The following is a 19,678-nucleotide window of genomic DNA, read 5'->3' on the forward strand; positions in this document are numbered from 1 at the left end:
TGTAAGTCTGCGGGTGTAGCCGTAGCATTCACTAGCAGTCAGATAGTGTTAGAGTGTTGTAAGTCTACGGGCGTAGCCGTAGCATTCACTAGCAGCCAGATAGTATTAGAGTGTTGTAAGTCTGCGGGAGTAGCCGTAGCATTCACTAGCAGCAGACAGTGATAGAGTGTTGTAAGTCTGCGGGTGTAGCCGTAGCATTCACTAGGTTGGTAGATAGCGTGAGTGCGTTGTTAGGACGCTGAAAGAACAATAGTACCCACCAGTTTGGGTGTAGCAGTGAGGAAATGGAAATCCACGGATTGGATTTCGGAATTTCCCAGAAGGATTAGACCTGGTTAAGCCAGTGATAAGATTGTAGAAGCGCCACTATAGAGATGAGAGCAAGGAAGCAGTGGACTGCTTAAGGTCATTTATGACATGAGGCTACCAATGGTCATGTAGCAATCACTTTTAGCCTTGGGTTTGGTGACGTCAGGATTCAATGTATGGACTCGATTAGTTAGATCAAAAGTTATTAGAGCCTTAGTGACATGGTAACTAGTGGCAACTAGTTCTAGAGAAGGAATTTGTTCAGAAGTCGTGTGGAGGCGACTAAGTGGGATTCCTTTGGCTCCGCAACCGGGTCGGAACCCGGTACTTCGGATAATTGGCGAATCAGTTTAGACCAGAAAGGCCTAGATAGATTTCGGGAAGCAGCCATGTGGTAACATACTGCTTCGGGCAGTTCAGTGTTCGTACAGTTTCAGTGTTTGGGCAGTGTTAGTAATTGTGTTTAGGTTGCAAGTGCGGACAGAATAGCTGGTTGAAATGGATAGTGACAAGTCACTCATAGTGGAAATAGCTGAGCATTGGCCAAGTATAAGTGAATCACAGGGATAATAGAGTTGTGATTTTGTTTTTCTAGTGGGAGCCTTGAGTTATTAGGAGATTCAGGTCGAGTAGATGTTACCTTGTTGCGAGAAATTCGTTCGCCTGTGGATTTTAGGGCTTTGCGAAGATTGGTCACGGTTATCCTGAGAAGGCTCGGGTGGGCCCAGGGTTGTGACCATGTTCCTTGAGTAGTTTGGCGTGTAAGGAATGACAAGAGATGATTTCGAGGACGAAGTCTAATTTAAGTGGGGGAGAGTTGTAACACCCCGTTTATTAAATGAATAAATAGATAAAGTTGATGAATGGATAGTAGCCCTAAAATCAATAATTTTATAATAAGAGTTGGTCTCGAGGAGTTAATTGTTACAATATTAGAAGTTGGGGGATAAAAGTGTGAGTTCCAGGTTAGTTTTGTAAGTATTTATGAAGGCAGGGACTAAATGGTACTTTATGGGACTTCATTTGAAGAATTTTAGATGCTAAGGGGCTGATTTGGAAATTTAAGGACCTATTATGAAGAGATTTTTGGAGATAAGGGCAATATAGTAAATTTCGGATTTAATTTGAAAGGATTTCATGGGGAGGGACCAGAAATGTAATTATGGGGAAATAGTTATTTTTGGACGGGTATATAGTCTCTTATCGGCCAACCCTAACCCTAAACCCTTCCTTATGATGCAGCCGTCACCCACCTCCCTCCTGCAGCTGCCCTACCGCCACCCTATCTCCTCACTTCTCCGACCAACCAAGTCACCGGCGAAACCGTCCCCTTGCTGCTGTTTCCGCCGCCGACAAAGGCAGAAATCGTGGTTCCGGCGTGCGATTAAGGAAGATCGGAGCTCAAGTCGACTGCCGCCACTGTTTCATCGCCTCTCCGTGTTTCCTTCTTCTTCTGCCGCCGCCATGTCGCTGTAGCAGCCACTCCGAACGACTGTTGCGGCTGGAGCTCTTCTTCAACTACCTTGCGCCACCACAAGGGTGGCTGAGGTCGAGGTGCGTTTTGGGTATTGGGTTCACGACGATCTTGCTCGGGTGGTGCGTGTTGATAGGCCGAGACTCAAGGAAACTCGCCACCACCGTTAGGTGGTGGCTGTCGATACAAAGCACCGCCAGCCGCCGTTTCTATTACCTCCTGCCGTCGCTGCCGTGTCTAGACACCACCAGCCACCGTGGTGGTGGGTGTGAGTTGGGTGGGTGTGTGATTCTGCTTCTAATGGATGTTTGTGCGTGTTTATTTTAGTGAAACAGAGTAGTTGTTTGGCCGGAATTCCCAATAACAGCCACCGGCACCACCTTGAGGTGGTGGCTGCCGCCAAGCACCGCCGGCGGCCACCATGGTGTGGCTGTGTGTGTGTTAGTTAGTGTGTATGTATTAGTTAGTGTGTGTATTAGTTAGTGTGTGTATTTTGGATAAAAGCCTTGTAATTGTAATTACATGGAATAATGGAAATAATAATAGTAACCACCACCGTAAGGTGGTGGCCGCCGCCATGAGCCGCCATGGACCACCACTACCCGAGGTGGTAGTGGGTGGTGCCCCACAAGCAAACCCTAATTGACCTAGCAAAACCCTAATGGGCTTAAGGATTAGTTTTGGGCCTATTGGGCCATGTTTGGGTGAAAAACCCTAATTAGGGTTTAGAAAACCCTAATTAGGGTTTAGAAAACCCTAATTGTGAGTATTTGGGCCTTGGACTTATTTGGACCCACCTTTGGGCCATTGGGATTGGATTGTGTATTAAGCCCAATTTCTCCATATCATTGATCTAGTAGAGTAAAGGACTTAATGGATTAAGTCCTTAATGGGTTAAGTAAGAAACACTTAACCCTAATCGTCATTTTATGTGAAACCCTAGTTTCACTTGGGCCTTGAGCTGGGCCTTTCGATTGGGTTTTGGTAATTGGGCCAATAATGGGCCATCCAAGAATGATTATATGGACTAGAATATTTAGATGAGCTTTCGGGTAAGGCCCATATGAGGGTTTGGGCCCAATTTAGAAAATTAGGCCATAGAGAGGCTATAGTTTGGGCCTTGATGATTATGAGATGTTGGACCATGAGAATGTCAAGTGTTGGACCAATAATGAATGATTGGGCCTTAAGGCAAGACTATGTGGAGGTTGGGCCCAATTTAGAAAATTGGGCCATAGTTGGGCTTTGGTCCATTATTAGACTTTTGGGCCTTTGGTTTGGGCCTTGGGCTGGAGTCAAGCTAAGATAGGGGTAAAGTAGTCTTTTACCCAAGTATGGACTTATGGTTATGAGTTGGAATCCAATTATTAATTGGGTGTTATTTTGGTATTGACAGTTCGGGAATCTGTCATCCAGCAACTGGGGTTGAGTCTGCGGGACTTCAGCAATGTGAGGTTATGTCTTCGGGACTTCAGCAGTGTGAGGTGAGTTTCCTTTCAGTAGGAACGGGTCTACGGCCACAATGCCGGCCCGTTTAAGTTAGCAGTAGTTCCGGACTTCAGTCTGATGCAGTAGTTCAGTATGCTTGGTGTCTTTGTGATACATGCATGGTATGTGTTATGTGTTCCGGACTATGGTCTGATGCAGTATGCAGTATATGTGTTCATATTATATGCCATGATCATGTTATGCTATGTTCAGTCAGTTCCAGACTTCGGTCTGATGCATTAGTTCAGTGTGCTTGATGTCTTTGTGATTCAAGTATGACTTTGTGTTATGTGTTCCGGACTTCGGTCCGATGCAGTATGCAGTATCCGTGTTTATGCTAGTAGTTATGATTATGCTATGCTATGTTCAGTCAGTTCCGGACTTCGATCCGATGCAGAGGGCAAGGCCCTGATTAGTTCCGGACTTCGGTCCGATGCAGTTTCCGGACTTCAGTACGATGCAGAGGGCAAGGCCCTGGTTAGTTCTGGACTTCGGTCCGATGCAGTTTCCGGACTTCGGTCCGATGCAGAGGGCAAGGCCCTGGTTAGTTCCGGACTTCGGTCCGATGCAGTTTCCGGACTTCGGTCCGATGCAGTGGGCGAGGCCCAGTATGTGCTTTATATGTTATTGTATGGTATGTGGTAGTTGGGGAGACTCACTAAGCTTCATGCTTACAGTTTTCAGTTTTGGTTTCAGGTACTCAGTTTTCAAAAGAGGAGCTCGGAAAGATTGCAGTGCACACACAATTTGTTCAGTCTGGGATGTTTATACTCTGATATATTTGACAGCTGTTATGATATTTTGAGATACATTGTTTATGATTCTTATATGACGTTTGATGAATATGGTTTTATTACTGATTTAAAACGAAATTTTCAGACTGTGTTTTTGGGATGTTACATAGAATTTGAGCTGAAAAGGGATGCATGTAGTGTTGGTTATTGTAGTTTCTATGACTATATCCTCACCTCGGTTTTCACAGGTATAGCCATTGGTTACAGTGTTATGGATGTTGTTTTCAAACACCAATATGGTGGGGTTGGTAGCAGAAGATTATTTGGCGGTCATAGGGATAATAAGGGTGGTTATGGTATATAGAGTGGAGCTAGTTTAATTTGTGGTTTGTTTGGCATGACAGGTTTCTTGCAAAATAAGTTTGGAGCGAGCTTTATAAAATAATTGCAACGGATCGAATTGCTGGATAACTGTGACAACACCATCATATGCATCAGTAGTAAGGTAGTGATACGTTAGGGGGGGGGGGGGGGACAAGAGAATGTTTGGACACCAATGTTGGCTAGAATATATAATTATTTAAAACTGTTGGATGGATATATTGGAGAATTGTTTGAGTTTTGTGCTCGATAATTATTGATCCCGTGCTTGCTTTCAAGCGATCCCATGCTTGCTTGGCAATCAAGTCGAGTGGAAGTATAATATGTAAGAGATTGCGAGAAATAGTACCGTACATCCACCGAAAAACGCTAACATCAAGTCTTGACCAATTGTTTTTTGGCAACAATAGCGATGGAAGGTGGTGGTGTTGCCATGATATGATCAATTACTTGATATACACAAAATTGAATTTTAAAGTGCTCGGGCAAAGAAGTATATTGGCTCTTTCCATCTCCAAAGTGATGAGAATTATGGATTTGATGTATTAAGCTCTGATGACCGGTGAAGTTAACATTGTTTGCCATTGATTGTAGAAGAGGCCAAGAGGGTAAGAAAAAACAAGAAAGAAGTAGAGGTTGGAGGGTGAGTATGCGTTTCATTGATTAAAAGTAGTGGAAGGGTTTTATTTTTTTCCACGACTAGAGAAAGAAAAGAAGAATTTAAGCTCTCATACCATATAAGTAATATTTTCTTTGATTTATTTTCAATCTCAATATATAAGGTAACGTGGAGGAAATGAAAGGAAAATACACACCTGCACCAATAAGATAAATACATGATAATTACTATCGACAACTAATAGTTATTTTTAGCAATCCGGAATGAAAGGGCTTAGAGATGATGCAATCATTCAAGACCCGCAATACAACATAGATAGTAGCCCAAGCCCATGTATCTTGACTATAATTATAATTTATAAACACCGATACTTTCATGGATCCATGCTGTGGTTATACATTTATATACGTAAACTTAACCCAAAACCCAACTCATATTTCAAAGTCGAGTTTCGCTTCGGTTTTCAACATTTTAAGTCTCTCTAGATACCTACTTCTTACCTCGATACCTCCTCCCCCTCTCAAAACCGAATGAAACTCTAAAATTGCAATCTATCATCAAAATCTACCAAACATTGCTCATTGTATTTTATTAAAATTACCACCTTAACTTATACGGCATAAATCCAAAAAGAGCAAAAAAGATACCAAGTCCAAGTGGGGTTGGTTAAAAGCCTTGGACGCCTAAATAACCATTTTTCATGGATACCTTGCACGTTATCCACTTCTTCCAACGATTCTTTTTGTCTTTCTTTTATCTTCATTTTTTTTTTCTTAAATATTATTTTCTATCAAAATTAAATTCATAAAACTTTAGTCAATATCAATATTTGACATCTTTAATAATTTTCATATGATTATTGAAACCTAAGTTCTTATTCAAAGATTTAGGTTATTCAATGCAATCGAGTTGGACAAGATTAAATACACGATTTTTAATTGCATCTTATACAGAAAATACTACATTATTTGTATTAAGTTGTCGTTAAATTGTAGTATTTCGTTACTTATAAACTATCCAATATATTAAACATAAGATAAGATTTAAACTTATAAAATTTCAATTTATCATAATGAAAATACCAAGAAACCTATTTGCTGTTATATTCTCATTCTTATTTATAGAAAACACTTTTTTTTGGCGTACGAAACTTAACAATACCTCTTCCTATAAATAACACTTGTGTAGATAGAGAAGTTGAAGTCTTGAAACGCCCAAATATAATGGGAATTCTAATAAGTTTATTAGCAAATATCTTCATCAAGAAAAAGAAGCCGTTACCAATTGAAACCATTTTCAAATTAGCCTCTGAGCCTGAGCCACCCAATTTTCCTCAAGGTAATACTTTTATTCTTTTACTTTCTTTTAGATGATTAGAATTATCATAATATAAAGTATCAATGTCATATATAGCAGAGTTATGCTTCATACATATTCACATTAAGGATTAAATTTCCATAGATCATGTCTTTCAAATGTAGTTTATTTGCATATTTAATTGTTTATGTTTTGAAGATAAGAATTTTCTCCTAAACTAATTATAGGAAATGGCTTCGCAACCGGGACAATCGATTTAGGAGGATTACAAGTGTGTCAAGTAACTTCATTCAACAAAATCTGGGCCACCCACGAGGGTGGACCAGATAATCTTGGTTCAACATTCTATGAACCATCTGCAATACCTGACAACTACCATGTGCTTGGTCACTATAGCCAGTGCAACAACAAGCCACTATTTGGGTGGGTTCTAGTCGCCAAATCCAGTGCAAATGACCCATCATCACTAGCCATGCCCATCGATTACTCTCTCATTTGGAGTAGTGAGTCCCAAAAGATAAAACGAGACAAAACCGGATGCATTTGGCTCCCTGTTCCTCCCAATGGCTACAAACCCGTTGGATATGTCGTCACAAACTCACCGGAAAAGCCCTCATTGGAAAAAATCCGATGTGTTCGATCGGATTTTACAGAAATTGTTGAATTTGATAGATGGATTTGGGGGTTAACGAATGAGATTGATCCCAATGGTTTGAATGTATATGGGTCAAGACCAAAAGATAGAGGGGCCCAAGCCACGGGTGTTTCAATAGGTTCATTTCTAGTCCAAAATGGTTTGGCTGATTTGTCATTACCCTATTGTTTAAAAAATAACACAAATACCCTTTTGGCTATGCCTACTTTTGCCCAAATTGAGGCTTTGATTCAAGCTTATTCACCAATAATTTATTTTCACCCCGATGAAAAATATCTTCCTTCTACGGTTAATTGGTACTTTGAAAATGGAGCATTGTTGTACCAAAAAGGGCTAGAAAATAATCCTAGCCCGATTGAACCAGATGGTTCGAATCTTCCTCAAGGTGGTTCGGATGATGATTCATATTGGCTAGACCTTCCCATCGATGATTCGGCTAAAGATAGAGTCAAGAAAGGTGGTCTAGACAATGCTAACGCATATTTCCACATAAAGCCCATGTTTGGTGCAACATTTACTGACATAGCCATATGGGTATTTTACCCGTTCAACGGTCCCGCAAGGGTGAAATTGGAATTTGTCACCATTTCACTAGGTAAAATAGGGCAACACGTTGGTGATTGGGAGCATTTGACATTAAGGGTCAGTAATTTCGACGGCAGTTTAAAATATGTCTATTTTTCAGAACACAGTGGAGGTACACTGCTCGATGCTTCACAAATCGAATTTGGAAATGGAAATAAACCGGTTGCATATGCGTCTTTAAACGGGCATGCGTTTTACTCCAAACCGGGGCTTGTTTTACAAGGGAAGGGTGGAAATGGAATACGAAATGATACGGCTAAAGGGAAGGCGGTGATGGACACCGGAGTTAGGGCGGCGGTGGTGGCGGCGGAGTATTTGACCATGGTTGAGGAACCACCATGGTTAAATTATAGTAGAAAATGGGGTCCAAAGGTAAGTTATGATATAGTAAAGGAGATAGAGAAAGTGAAGAAGGTTTTGCCAGGGAAACTAAAGGAAGTATTTGAGAAAGCTGTAAGTGGCGTTCCAAATGAAGTTTTAGGGGAAGAAGGTCCTTCTGGTCCTAAAATGAAAAATAATTGGAATGGAGATGAAAAATATTGAATATATAACATTATATACTTTTTTTATAGATTATTTTACGTTATAACGGATTGTTTTTTGTAGATGGGAAAAATAGAGAAACTGGATAAAAAAAAAAATAATAATAACAATAACAGGCAGGCCCACCTAAGAGTTCAATAAACAAAAAAAATGCCTTTGAAAAAGGAAACGCCGTTGCCGGGGATCGAACCCGGGTCACCCGCGTGACAGGCGGGAATACTTACCACTATACTACAACGACAACTTGACTCTATTTCTATTTCAAATTATATAATGCCATATTACTTTTTGTTAAACAAAGAATTATAGAAGAATCTTCGTAATTATTAGTGCATTTGAAACGAAGAAAAGAATGTTAACGAGAATAACTTTTCGTTTCAAAATAAAATGTAATATATGAGTTTGTATATATTTTATAACGATTAATCAAGTATTTCAAGTGTCCCTTAATAAAAGCAAAACAAAATGTGTAAAAGTAGCAACTAATTAACAACTAATACTTAATATTGATCGGTAGTAAGATACACGTAAGTTTAAAGAATCTAAGAAAGCAGTCGTGGTGTATTTATGATTTATCTAGTTGGAATATGTTTACTAATAATAATTCTTACAAATCATAGTATTTTAAGAACTAAATATTTCATAGATTTTGCTTGATTAAAATGCAACCTTGGTGATTTTTGCATTAAAGGTATATGTATAAAATATTATTTGAATAAGTGTTGGTAATCAAAGTTGCTATATGCTACCCCGACTGTCATGCATTTTAGATTTATTCCTGTTACGATACTAAAAAAAAATCATAAAAAATAACAATATAGATAGGTGTGTAAATAACTATGTTTAATTAAATATGTTGTTTAAAAATACATGGTCATCAACTAAATTTCATTTAAGAAACAAAAAAGGAAAAAAAAAACACTATCATCCAACTATTTTTCTGTGTACTTATTTAGTCAATTGTTTTTGGAGGCCCAAAGTTATTTAATTTCCAAATTGTATCATTATACTATGTGATCTGATATCGGTGGTTATCTAAGTTCCCAAGTTCACTTAATTTATCATGAATTTGATCCCAAGGCTTTTTTTATTTTTAATTTTTTTAATTTTTAAATATTTAATTTGTATTTTTTTTAATAAATTTGTCCTATTTTCTGAATAAAATTTTGGTCCGATTTACTATATATTACAATTTTCTTGTTACATTTTTTTTTATTTTTACAATTTAACTGTATATACATGCTTTTTAATATGGGTATCATATCAGAATTATTAAATATTGTATATAATTTATATTTAAGCAGTGAGAGTAATATTTAATTTTTAAAAATACAATTTACAAATCACATCCAACCAATTTTTTACACGAAGAGCTAATCTATTAGTATTAGCAGTGTAAATATTGTAGTAACGTAACCGGATCCGAGTTGACTCCTACATATATACTTAAACCCAACAGGTTAACAATGTATTGCTCTCTCTATAAAACGACAGTTTAGCATGTAGAGTAATAAAACAGAACATCAAAATCATAACCATTTACATCCGACGAAAACAATGTTCAAACTACTCTTGTTCACTTGTTAGTGGAGAAACGTGCCAACTCATTTGATAATAACAACTTTTCTGTTTTTAAATATAACTAAACCATTCCCATAAACAAAATATTATGATGAACATGTCCATATATCATATATGTTATAAGAAAAACACGTTGCATGTAGTTTAAAACCAAATAAATTAATACTACAGATCGGAGGATAATAAGTATCCATACTCCACTGATCCACTCCTGAAATTTTACCCAATAAAAATAATTAACGTGTCATTCTACCAAAGTTTGGCAACTTCCCATCTATCTGTCTCTATGTTATCGGCAATTTCCCATTCACATACAATCCATAACACCACACACAAATTAACCTTTGATGATACCCACAGTGACATATACACACATACACACACAAAACTAACTAAGTTAGGAGCAACCCCTAGAATTATATATAGAAGAAAGCATCTTTTGTTGTTGTTATCCTAAGTTGGGTCCATCTCCTTCAAGATGCATTCTTTGGTCTATGTATTCTTCACTGTTGTTATAACCTTCTTGTTCTTCAATGGTGCAACAATGGTGGAATCATCAAATCGATCATTGGCTTATGATCAGAAAGATGTTTCGCCTAGGAGAGAGCTTGTGGGGATCAAAACCAGCTTCAAACTTCCTTCTCCTTTGCCCAAATGGCCTCCTGGTTCGTATCTTTTTTTTTTTTTTTTCGATGCACAAATGTTAGCCGAACTAAACCACAGTCATTAGAGTTAGTTATTACGAAATGGCAGTTTAGTTAATAGTTATTACCAAATCGTAGTATCTTTCTTCTTGTTGTACATGTACATATATGTATTTTGGCAGCTTGTTCATATTCAATACACAGAAAAAATAAAATCAAAACTCTCTCTTTTTCTTCCTATTGTTATAGATTACAACATATTTCTCTTCATTAACACAAGAAACCACATAACAAAACTCGATGATATTGACTTGTAATCACAATGGTGATTTATATTTTTTTATAATTATTTTTAGGTGGAGGTTTTGGTGGTGGAACCATGGATTTAGGAGGATTACAAGTGAGTCAAGTATCAACATTCAACAAGATTTGGGCAGCCAACGAGGGAGGACCCGGTAATGTCGGTGCAACATTTTATGAACCGGTTTCCATACCTCAAGGATTTGCAATTTTAGGGTTTTACAGCCAACCCAACAACATGCCTTTATTTGGGTATGTTCTTGTGGGAAAAGATGTTACAAATGACCCTTTAAACCCTACTCTCAAACCACCAACTGATTACACTCTTGTATGGAGTAGTGTCTCTATAAATATCAAGAAAGATGGTGATGGCTACATCTGGTACCCAAACCCACCAGATGGCTACATGGCTGTTGGCTATATCGTTACTACCTCATCAGAAAAACCCGCTCTTGAAAGAGTTCGATGTGTTAAGTTTGACTTGACGGACATTTTAGAGAGCGACGTATGGATATGGGGATCAAGCAAGAGTTTAAATGTAAATGGGTTTAATGTCTATAGTTCTAGGCCGATGAATAGAGGTGTTGAAGCCATGAGTGCACCAATAGGAGGTTTTGTGGTTGAAAATGGGATAGGGGGCAACACATTGTCGATATCTTGTTTGAAGAATTTGAAGGGTAGTTTGGTAAATTCAATGCCAAATTTGGACCAAATTAAAACCCTAATTCAGACATATTCTCCTATGGTTTATTTTCATCCTAATGAACGCTACCTTCCTTGCTCAGTTGATTGGTTATTTCAGAATGGTGCATTGGTTTACCACAAAGGGGACGAGTCAAACCCTATCCTTGTTGACCAAAATGGTTCAAATCTCCCTCAAGGTGGTTGGAATGATGGTACCTATTGGTTGGACCTCCCAAAAGATGGTTCAAGTAAACAAAGGATCAAGAAAGGTAACCTACAAAATGCAAGGTCTTATTTCCATATCAAACCAATGTATGGAGGGTTATTTACAGACATTGCCATTTGGCTTTTTTACCCTTTTAATGGGGCATCAAGAGCCAAAGTTGAGTTCATCAACATTTCATTAGAAAAAGTAGGAGAACATGTTAGTGATTGGGAACATATCACATTAAGAGTTAGTAATTTCAACGGTGGATTAAAAAGTGTATTCTTTGCACAACATAGTTCGGGGATATGGGTGAGTGCTTCGGTTCTTGAGTATGCAATTGGCAATAAACCAGTAGTATACTCATCACTAAACGGTCATGCATCCTACCCCAAACCTGGACTAGTCTTGATTGGCCCCCACGGAGTCGATATTGGACTCAGAGATGATATGGAAAAAAGTGATAAGGTGATGGACACCGGAGAGAGGGCAACAGTGGTGGCAGCAGAGTACCTAGGCTCAATAGTAGTTGAACCACCATGGTTAAACTATTTTAGAAAATGGGGTCCAAAAATTCAATACGATCTTGACAAAGAACTTAATAAACTGGAGAAAGTTATGATATGGAAGTTAAAAAAGGCTTTTCACAAGTTTGTGAAAAGTGTTCCTAGAGAAGTTTTAGGTGAGGATGGGCCACTTGGGCCCAAAGCTAAACACGAGTGGAGTGGAGATGAAATGGGATGAACATTTGTTTTATAGATTTTCATTTATAATTTACAAGACATTTTATTTTTATCACATTATTTGCTTATTAGATTATCAAAAAACTTGTATTATATATATATATATATATATATATATATATATATATATATATATATATATATATATATATATATATATATATATATATATATAAATCAAACAGTATTACACAGCATGAAGTTGCCTATTTTTCGGGTCTGTTTAATAAAATTGTTATATATGATGATTTACAAATGTTGACTTAGATATTGAGAATGTTGAAGAGTTATCTACATCAACATGTCCATGTTAGGGCGAAATGTCTAGTGAGATGTCGAAATACTTATGGTATGTTTGTGTTCTTATGGTCTGTTTAGTGTCGAAGTTATTCGCTATGTATTTTGTAAGGCACTGTTAGATGTCGAAGCTTAACGTTTAGTCCTTACATATTTTTTGTTATCTGATGTACCTTTTAAATAGGGTTAGTATTGAAGTAGAGAGTATGATTTTAGAGCACTTCGTTCATACATTCTCTCTTGTACTTTGTACTCTTTTAGATAAATCAACGAGCCAAATAGAACTTATTTACGATTGTGTTCTTATTGCATTCTGTTATTGATTTCGTCTTACAAACTCGATTCAAACGAACTACAATTGGTATTAGAGCAGGATACATTCAGTTGATACTAGTTTTATCGTCCTTTCAATAGTTTTTAATCGCTCCCTCTGATTCAAAGATTTCCGCACTATTGATTAAGAAAACTTGTTTTAATCAATTGATTTGTTTCGGTTCTGCAATCCGTTTGATAGATTGAGTGTTTCCTGATTGTTTACTGGTTGTTTTTACCTTTAGATCTCGTTTTATGAATCTTATCGCCACTTTTGTCCGTACGAAAATGGCGAATTTCAACATGAACACCATGAAAAGCTTTTCTGATCTGCTTGGATCTTCCACTAAGATTCCAATGCTCATTACGGAGTATTACGAACAGTGGGCGGATCACATGGAGGATTACCTCAACGGGATCGACGGAGATCTCTGGCGATGTGTTACTAGTGGAAATTATCGTCCATAAATGTTCACTCAAGTTGGAAATGCAGGTTCATCCACTGGTATGGCAACACAAAAGGAAAAGTATGAGGCTAATGATAAGAAGTGTCTTCGTGAACTTCGCGGGGCTCTTCCACCGGTTGTTTACAACTTTGTTCGAGGATGCAAGACTGCAAAAGAGATTTGGGATACTTTGAAAGAAAAGTATCAAGGAAGTGAAAAGACGAAGAAGAGCTATGTAAAGCAATGTTTACTGGAACTAGGTGAGTTCAAATAGAAAGAAAGTGAAACTATCAAACTCTACTATGATCTCTTGAATGAATTGATATTCAAGTGCAACCGATATGGTGTTACACGCTCAACTCTTGAATACAATCTTACATTTCTAATGGGATTGTGAAAGGAGTGGAGGAACATCATCTTCATGATAGTCTAGAGCTGCAATAGAGAAATATGCTAATTTCTGTTAGTAGCGAAGCTGAACGTTCGAAAACATTGTTGTTAGATGTTCAAAATCGTTTGGAGTCTAAGAAGAGTAGAATTGATAGTCTAGAGCTGCAATTGAGAAATATCACTCTCGATACGGATTCAGTTAGAGATGACAATATTTAGTTAGTGAAACAACGAAACATTTATTTTAATAGCGCTAAGAGATTCTATGCCAAATTAACTGAACTCCATCACTCTTCAGACATTTGCAAAGAGAAACATAGTAAATTATTACATTTCTTAGAATATGAAAGAGAGAAGGTTGATATTACTCCTATGATTGCGAAAAGAAAATATCAGAATTTGATAAAGTGCCTAATTATTCATATGCTTACGAAATAGTCAAAATTGATGAATGCTTGAATGTTAATGATTTAGTGCATATTGTTAATGAAACTCTCACTAAAAATGAACAAGTTAAAATTTTGAACATGACTAAGAATTCGACATTAGACTCTCAAATTTTTTTTGCTGATATTGAAGATAATTCTGATAATATCAGTGAAATTGAGGAAGAGGATGATGGGTTTTAGGTAAAACAAATAAACTAGAAAACAATTCCTAAGTTCACATGCAACCTACTTTAGATCTATGTTTTAACTATTGAACATATAACTTTGAATTGCAAAACAAGAACCCTAGAGGAGAGAGGCTCATTTCGAAATTAACAAACTAGGGTTTAGGAGTTACATACCTTTCAATTGTTATAGCAAACAATTGATAATCCTCTTGATCTTGATCTTCTTGGAAGCTTAGCACCACAAATGTAATGCCTCTAATGGAATCACACCCAAGAACTAGCAAGAAGGAAACTTGGAGGAGAGAGGATGGAGAGAGTATGCAATTTTGGCCTTAGGGTTTCTTCCAAAGAAATCAGTGACCTCAAATGTGAGCCAGGAGGCTCCTTAAATAGCTGAGGGATCTAGGGTTTAGGGAAAACCCTAGTTATCCTTTGCTTAGGGCCTAAGCAAGATCCAAAGGCCTTATTTGGACCCCTTGGACGAAATCTCTAGGGTTTCCCCTAAGAATTTCGTCCACCTCCTTCCAAGGTGGTTCTGGAACCTTCCACTCAACTATTAGTTAATTGCAAACTAGTCCTTGCACTTTATAATTAATTCTTTTAACCTTAAAATTAATTCTGATTAATTTCTGGCTAACTATTAATTAAACATAATGATTTCTAATCAATATATTAATCCACTAACATATTAATAAATCATTTATATATTAATTTATCAATCTTATAAATTAATATCTCTCCTTTCATAATTTCCTTGTCTAGTTGCTAGGTTGAGGGCAACCCAAAAGGATTGTGCTGCTATCAATTCAAGTACATACCAATTATAGTTATTGGCTTAGACACCTAATCCAACAGTCTCCCACTTGGATAAGTCTGTAACTATAATTGCTAGTATGCCTTCTAAACTTGACCAGTAAATTGTAGCTTCCAAAAAGCTGCCGCCGAACTCTGACCCGGTCAGTTACGTGTCCTAAGATAAGTGATCATATAATCCTTCGTTCTGCATGATATCTCCAGACATAAGACATGGAACGTAATTAATCTCTTTGTCCAGAATCTATGTTTCCCGATTTCTGATTTGTGATGATGTAGGACTTCTAATCGAACACATCAATTTAGTCCTGACTGGGCCCAGCACATAAGTCAACACCAAATCATCGAGGGGCCCACATATATCGCTTTTCCTGTTAGGGCAAAAGGAACGAATAAACGTTGACTCATATGCTTGTATCTTTTACTCATCAAATTATACATGACAATACGTTTTATAACACCAAGTTACTGGTGCATTTTCGTATCACCAATGCATGACCGACTTGTAAATTACAACTCATATATCTTCGTTTCAAGATTATAAGATATTATCGTCTCAGTATTACTCGTGATGAATTCCATGAAGTGATACTCTGAGCGAGGGTTTATCCAATACTCAAATCTCAATTTCTGAGTACTCATGAACGTTGCAGCAATTCTATTGCCATGTCAATCCTTAGACAATCTACAATCCAGTTCATGACAATCTTAATTCACTACTTACTTCCAAAAGTATGAGTGACTGTGGAGTTTGAATAATCTTATTATTCGGGAAGTAAAACATGCAAAAATGAAACACAATAATAAACAATTGACAAAAGGCAGAAACCAAACTTATAAATAATACTTTATTATTTAATCACCAAAAGTCAATTACATTTACTTTGTTACAAGTTTCAGAATAAAACTAATCTAACTACTAAAACTAATATCATCTTTCAGTCCTATGCTCCGAGCATGCTGAATATGCTTAGCCCTACTCAGACCCTTTGTGAGGGGATCTGCTGGGTTATCTTCAGATGACACCCTCTTTACTATAAGATGACCTTCTTCAACTCTATGTCTGATGAAATGGTACTTTCTGTCGATATGTCTGGTCTTACCATGATCTCTCGGTTCCTTTGTCAAGGCAACCGCTCCTTCATTATCGCAGAACAGTTCCATAGGCTCCTGGATGGTTGGAACAACTCCGAGATCCCCGATGAAGTTCCTCAACCAAGCTGCTTCTTTCGACGCTTCACTTGCTGCTATGTACTCTGATTCACAAGTAGAATCAAGCCACCGTATTTTGCTTGGAACTCTTCCAAGTAACTGCTCCTCCATTCAGTAAAAACACCCAGCCCGACTGAGAACGGAAGTTATCTCTATCCGTCTGAAAGCTAGCATCACTGTAACCATCTACTCTCAAAGTATCACTGCCACCAAGCACAAGGACCCAGTCCTTTGTCCTTCGCAAATACTTGAGTATATTCTTAACTGCTATCCAATGAGCTCTACCTGGGTTTCCCTGATAGCGACTGACCATGCTCAAAGCAAATGTCACATCAGGGAGAGTACATGTCATAGCGTACATGATTGATCTGACAGCGGAAGCATAAGGTACACGACTCATGTCATCTATTTCCTCATCTGTACTCGGGCATTGAGTCTTACACAATTTGGTATTGCTCTGGATAGGTAGCTCTCCCTTCTTGGAGTTTTCTATACTAAACCTCTTTAGTACCTTATCCAAGTATGTGCTCTGACTAAGTCCAATTAGTCTCTTCTTTCTATCTCTCAATATTCTAATCCCAAGAATATAGGCAGCTTCTCCAAGGTCTTTCATGGCAAAACACTTTCCAAGCCAAGACTTAACATCTTTCAAGGTTGGAACGTCGTTACCAATGAGTAATATGTCATCGACATATAACACCAGAAAAGTTACTATACTCCCACTAGCCTTGATATACACACAAAACTCATCTTCACTTCTAGAGAAACCAAAATCTTTGACTTTCTCATGGAAGCAAAGATTCCAGCTGCGAGATGCTTGTTTCAATCCATAAATGGATTTCTCAAGCTTGCACACTCTATTGGGAAACTTTGCATCAACAAAACCCTCTGGCTGATTCATGTAAACATCCTCAGCCAACTTCCCGTTAAGGAAAGCAGTCTTGACATCCATCTGCCAGATTTCATAGTCATGAAAGGCAGCTATGGCGAGCAATATCCTAATAGATTTAATCTTAGCCACTGGCGAGAAGGTCTCATCATAGTCAACCCCTGGGGTTTGAGTGAAACCTTTTGCAACCAGTCGAGCCTTGAATGTGTGCACATTTCCATCCATGTCTATATTCTTCTTGAAGATCCATTTGCACCCAACTGTCTTACGACCTGGTGCACTATCAACCAAATTCCAAACTTGGTTGTCATACATGGACTTAATCTCGCTGTCCATTGCCTCTTTCCACTTGGAAGCCTCTGGGCCTGCCATTGCTTCCTTATAAGTGACTGGTTCATCTAAGTTTACCAGTGTTCTGTCACTTATGAATGTGTCACCATCTGAAGTGATATGAAAACCATACAACTCAGGTGGCACACTCACCCTAGTGGATCTTCTAAGAGGTAATGAGTTATCGATTGGTTCAACAGGAACTGTTTCCTCTGGTTGAGTGCTAGTGTCATCTAAGGTTCCTTCATTGGCTGACTCTTGAATTTCTTTAAGGTCAATAGTGCTCCCACTGTCCTCTTTGAATATGAGCTCTCTTTCAAGAAAGACTCATCTTCGTGCTACAAAGACCACGTTCTCACTAGGCCTGTAGAACAAATATCCAAAAGACTGCTTTGGGTAACCAATGAAAACACATTTCTCACTTCTAGCTGCTAGCTTGTCGTGAGTCTCTCGTCTTACGAAAGCTTCACAACCCCAGACTTTAATATGTGCTAACGAGGGAACTTTCCCTGTCCACATTTCGTGAGGTGTTTTGGCAACCTTCTTTGTAGGGACAAGATTGAGGATGTGGGCGGCTGTCTCTAAGGCATACCGCCAGAAGTGAATGGGAAGCGAAGCCCGACTCATCATAGAACGAACCATGTCCAACAAGGTTCGATTACGCCTCTCAGCTACACCATTTAACTGTGGTGTCCTAGGAGGAGTCAATTGTGAGACTATCCCACATTCTTTCAGATAGTCGTTAAACTCGATACTAAGATACTCCCCGCCTCTATCGGATCTAAGTATCTTTATCTTTCTGCCCAATTGATTTTCGACTTCATGCTTAAACTCTTTGAACTTTTCAAAAGTTTCTGACTTATGCTTGATCAAGTAGATATATCCATATCTGCTATAATCGTCAGTGAAAGTCACATAGAATCGATTAGCATCTCTTGTAGTTGATCTGAAGGGCCCACACACATCTGTGTGTATGAGATCCAACAGACCTTCACCTCTTTCACAAGACCCTGTGAATGGTGATTTTGTCATCTTTCCCAAAAGACAAGATTCACACATATCATCTGATTTTAGGTCAAATGATTCCAACACTCCATCCTTTTGGAGTTGGGCTATGCGTTTCTTGTTAATGTGTCCAAGACGACAATGCCACAAGCATGCCTTGTCTACACTATTAGACAAGTCAATATTAAGTACACTATTTCCTAAGCTATCAACACAAGTCACTGTTTCATACACACCATCACAAGGTAAAGCTTCAAACATAAAAACACCATTATTATAAACAGAAATTGAACCATTCAAATCATTAAAAGAATATTTGAAACCTTGTCTGAACAATGCATGAAATGAAATAATGTTTCTCGTCATCTCAGACGAATAGCAACAATTTATTAAATCTAATCTAACATCATTGCTAAGCAGAAGCTGATAAACTCCGATCTTGGTCACTGGTGAAGACTTTCTGTTTCCCATGATCAAGTTTATCCTTCCTCGCTCTATCTCCTCACTTTCCTTTAGTCCCTGCAAATCAGAACAGATATGAAAACCACATCCTGTATCAAGGACCCATGAACGAGAAGATAATGAGTTATTAGCAGAAATAGTGTAAATACCTGCCGAAGATGGCTTCACTTTGCCATCCTTGATATCTTGCAGATATTGTGGGCAAGATCTCTTCCAATGCCCCTTTTGATTGCAGTAAAAGCAAACGGCCTCTTTTGGATCAGAAACATGGGGAGTGGAACCATTGGGCTTAGCCTTTGGGCCATTACTAGACGACCCAACTTGAGCCTTGCTCTTCCAGTTTTGCTTGGGAGGACCTTTCCTCTTTTTCCCCTTTCCCTGTCCAATAGCCAACACAGGGGCACTTGTAGGCGTGGAGGGTATACTTTTACCCTTCATTCCTGCCTCAGCTGTCTGCAACAAGTTGTGCAATTGGGCCAAGGTCTGCTCAGTATTGTTCAAATGGTAAGTTAGAATAAACTGACCATAACAATCAGGTAGTGAGTTCAAGACCATGTCAATGGCCAATTCCTCATCAAAGTGAATGTTGAGCTTGACCAAACGCTCTATGTAGCGTTGCATTCTTTGCACATGTGACACAACCG

At 38.2% G+C, this 19,678-nt stretch overlaps 1 protein-coding gene, 1 non-coding gene and 1 pseudogene across 2 annotated transcripts; 2 read left to right on the forward strand and 1 right to left on the reverse strand.

Moving 5' to 3' along the window:
* Positions 1 to 6,219: 6,219 nt before the first annotated feature.
* LOC145105710 (hypothetical protein At1g04090-like) lies at positions 6,220 to 8,133 on the forward strand. The gene is made up of 2 exons (XM_079042795.1): positions 6,220 to 6,343; positions 6,550 to 8,133. The coding sequence occupies exons 1-2, from the start codon at positions 6,229 to 6,231 to the stop codon at positions 8,103 to 8,105; spliced, it is 1,671 nt and encodes a 556-aa protein (XP_078898921.1). The 5' UTR covers positions 6,220 to 6,228; the 3' UTR covers positions 8,106 to 8,133.
* Positions 8,134 to 8,274: 141 nt separating this feature from the next.
* TRNAD-GUC (transfer RNA aspartic acid (anticodon GUC)) lies at positions 8,275 to 8,346 on the reverse strand. The gene has a single exon. It is a non-coding gene; the product is annotated as a tRNA-Asp (tRNA).
* Positions 8,347 to 10,230: 1,884 nt separating this feature from the next.
* LOC145104668 (hypothetical protein At1g04090 pseudogene) lies at positions 10,231 to 12,263 on the forward strand (annotated as a pseudogene).
* The last annotated feature ends 7,415 nt before the right edge of the window (positions 12,264 to 19,678 follow it).

Source organism: Lactuca virosa, chromosome 4 (genome assembly GCF_052849685.1).
Source record: "Lactuca virosa cultivar CGN04683 chromosome 4, Lactuca_virosa_CGN04683_v6, whole genome shotgun sequence".
Classification (NCBI taxonomy): domain Eukaryota; kingdom Viridiplantae; phylum Streptophyta; class Magnoliopsida; order Asterales; family Asteraceae; genus Lactuca; species Lactuca virosa.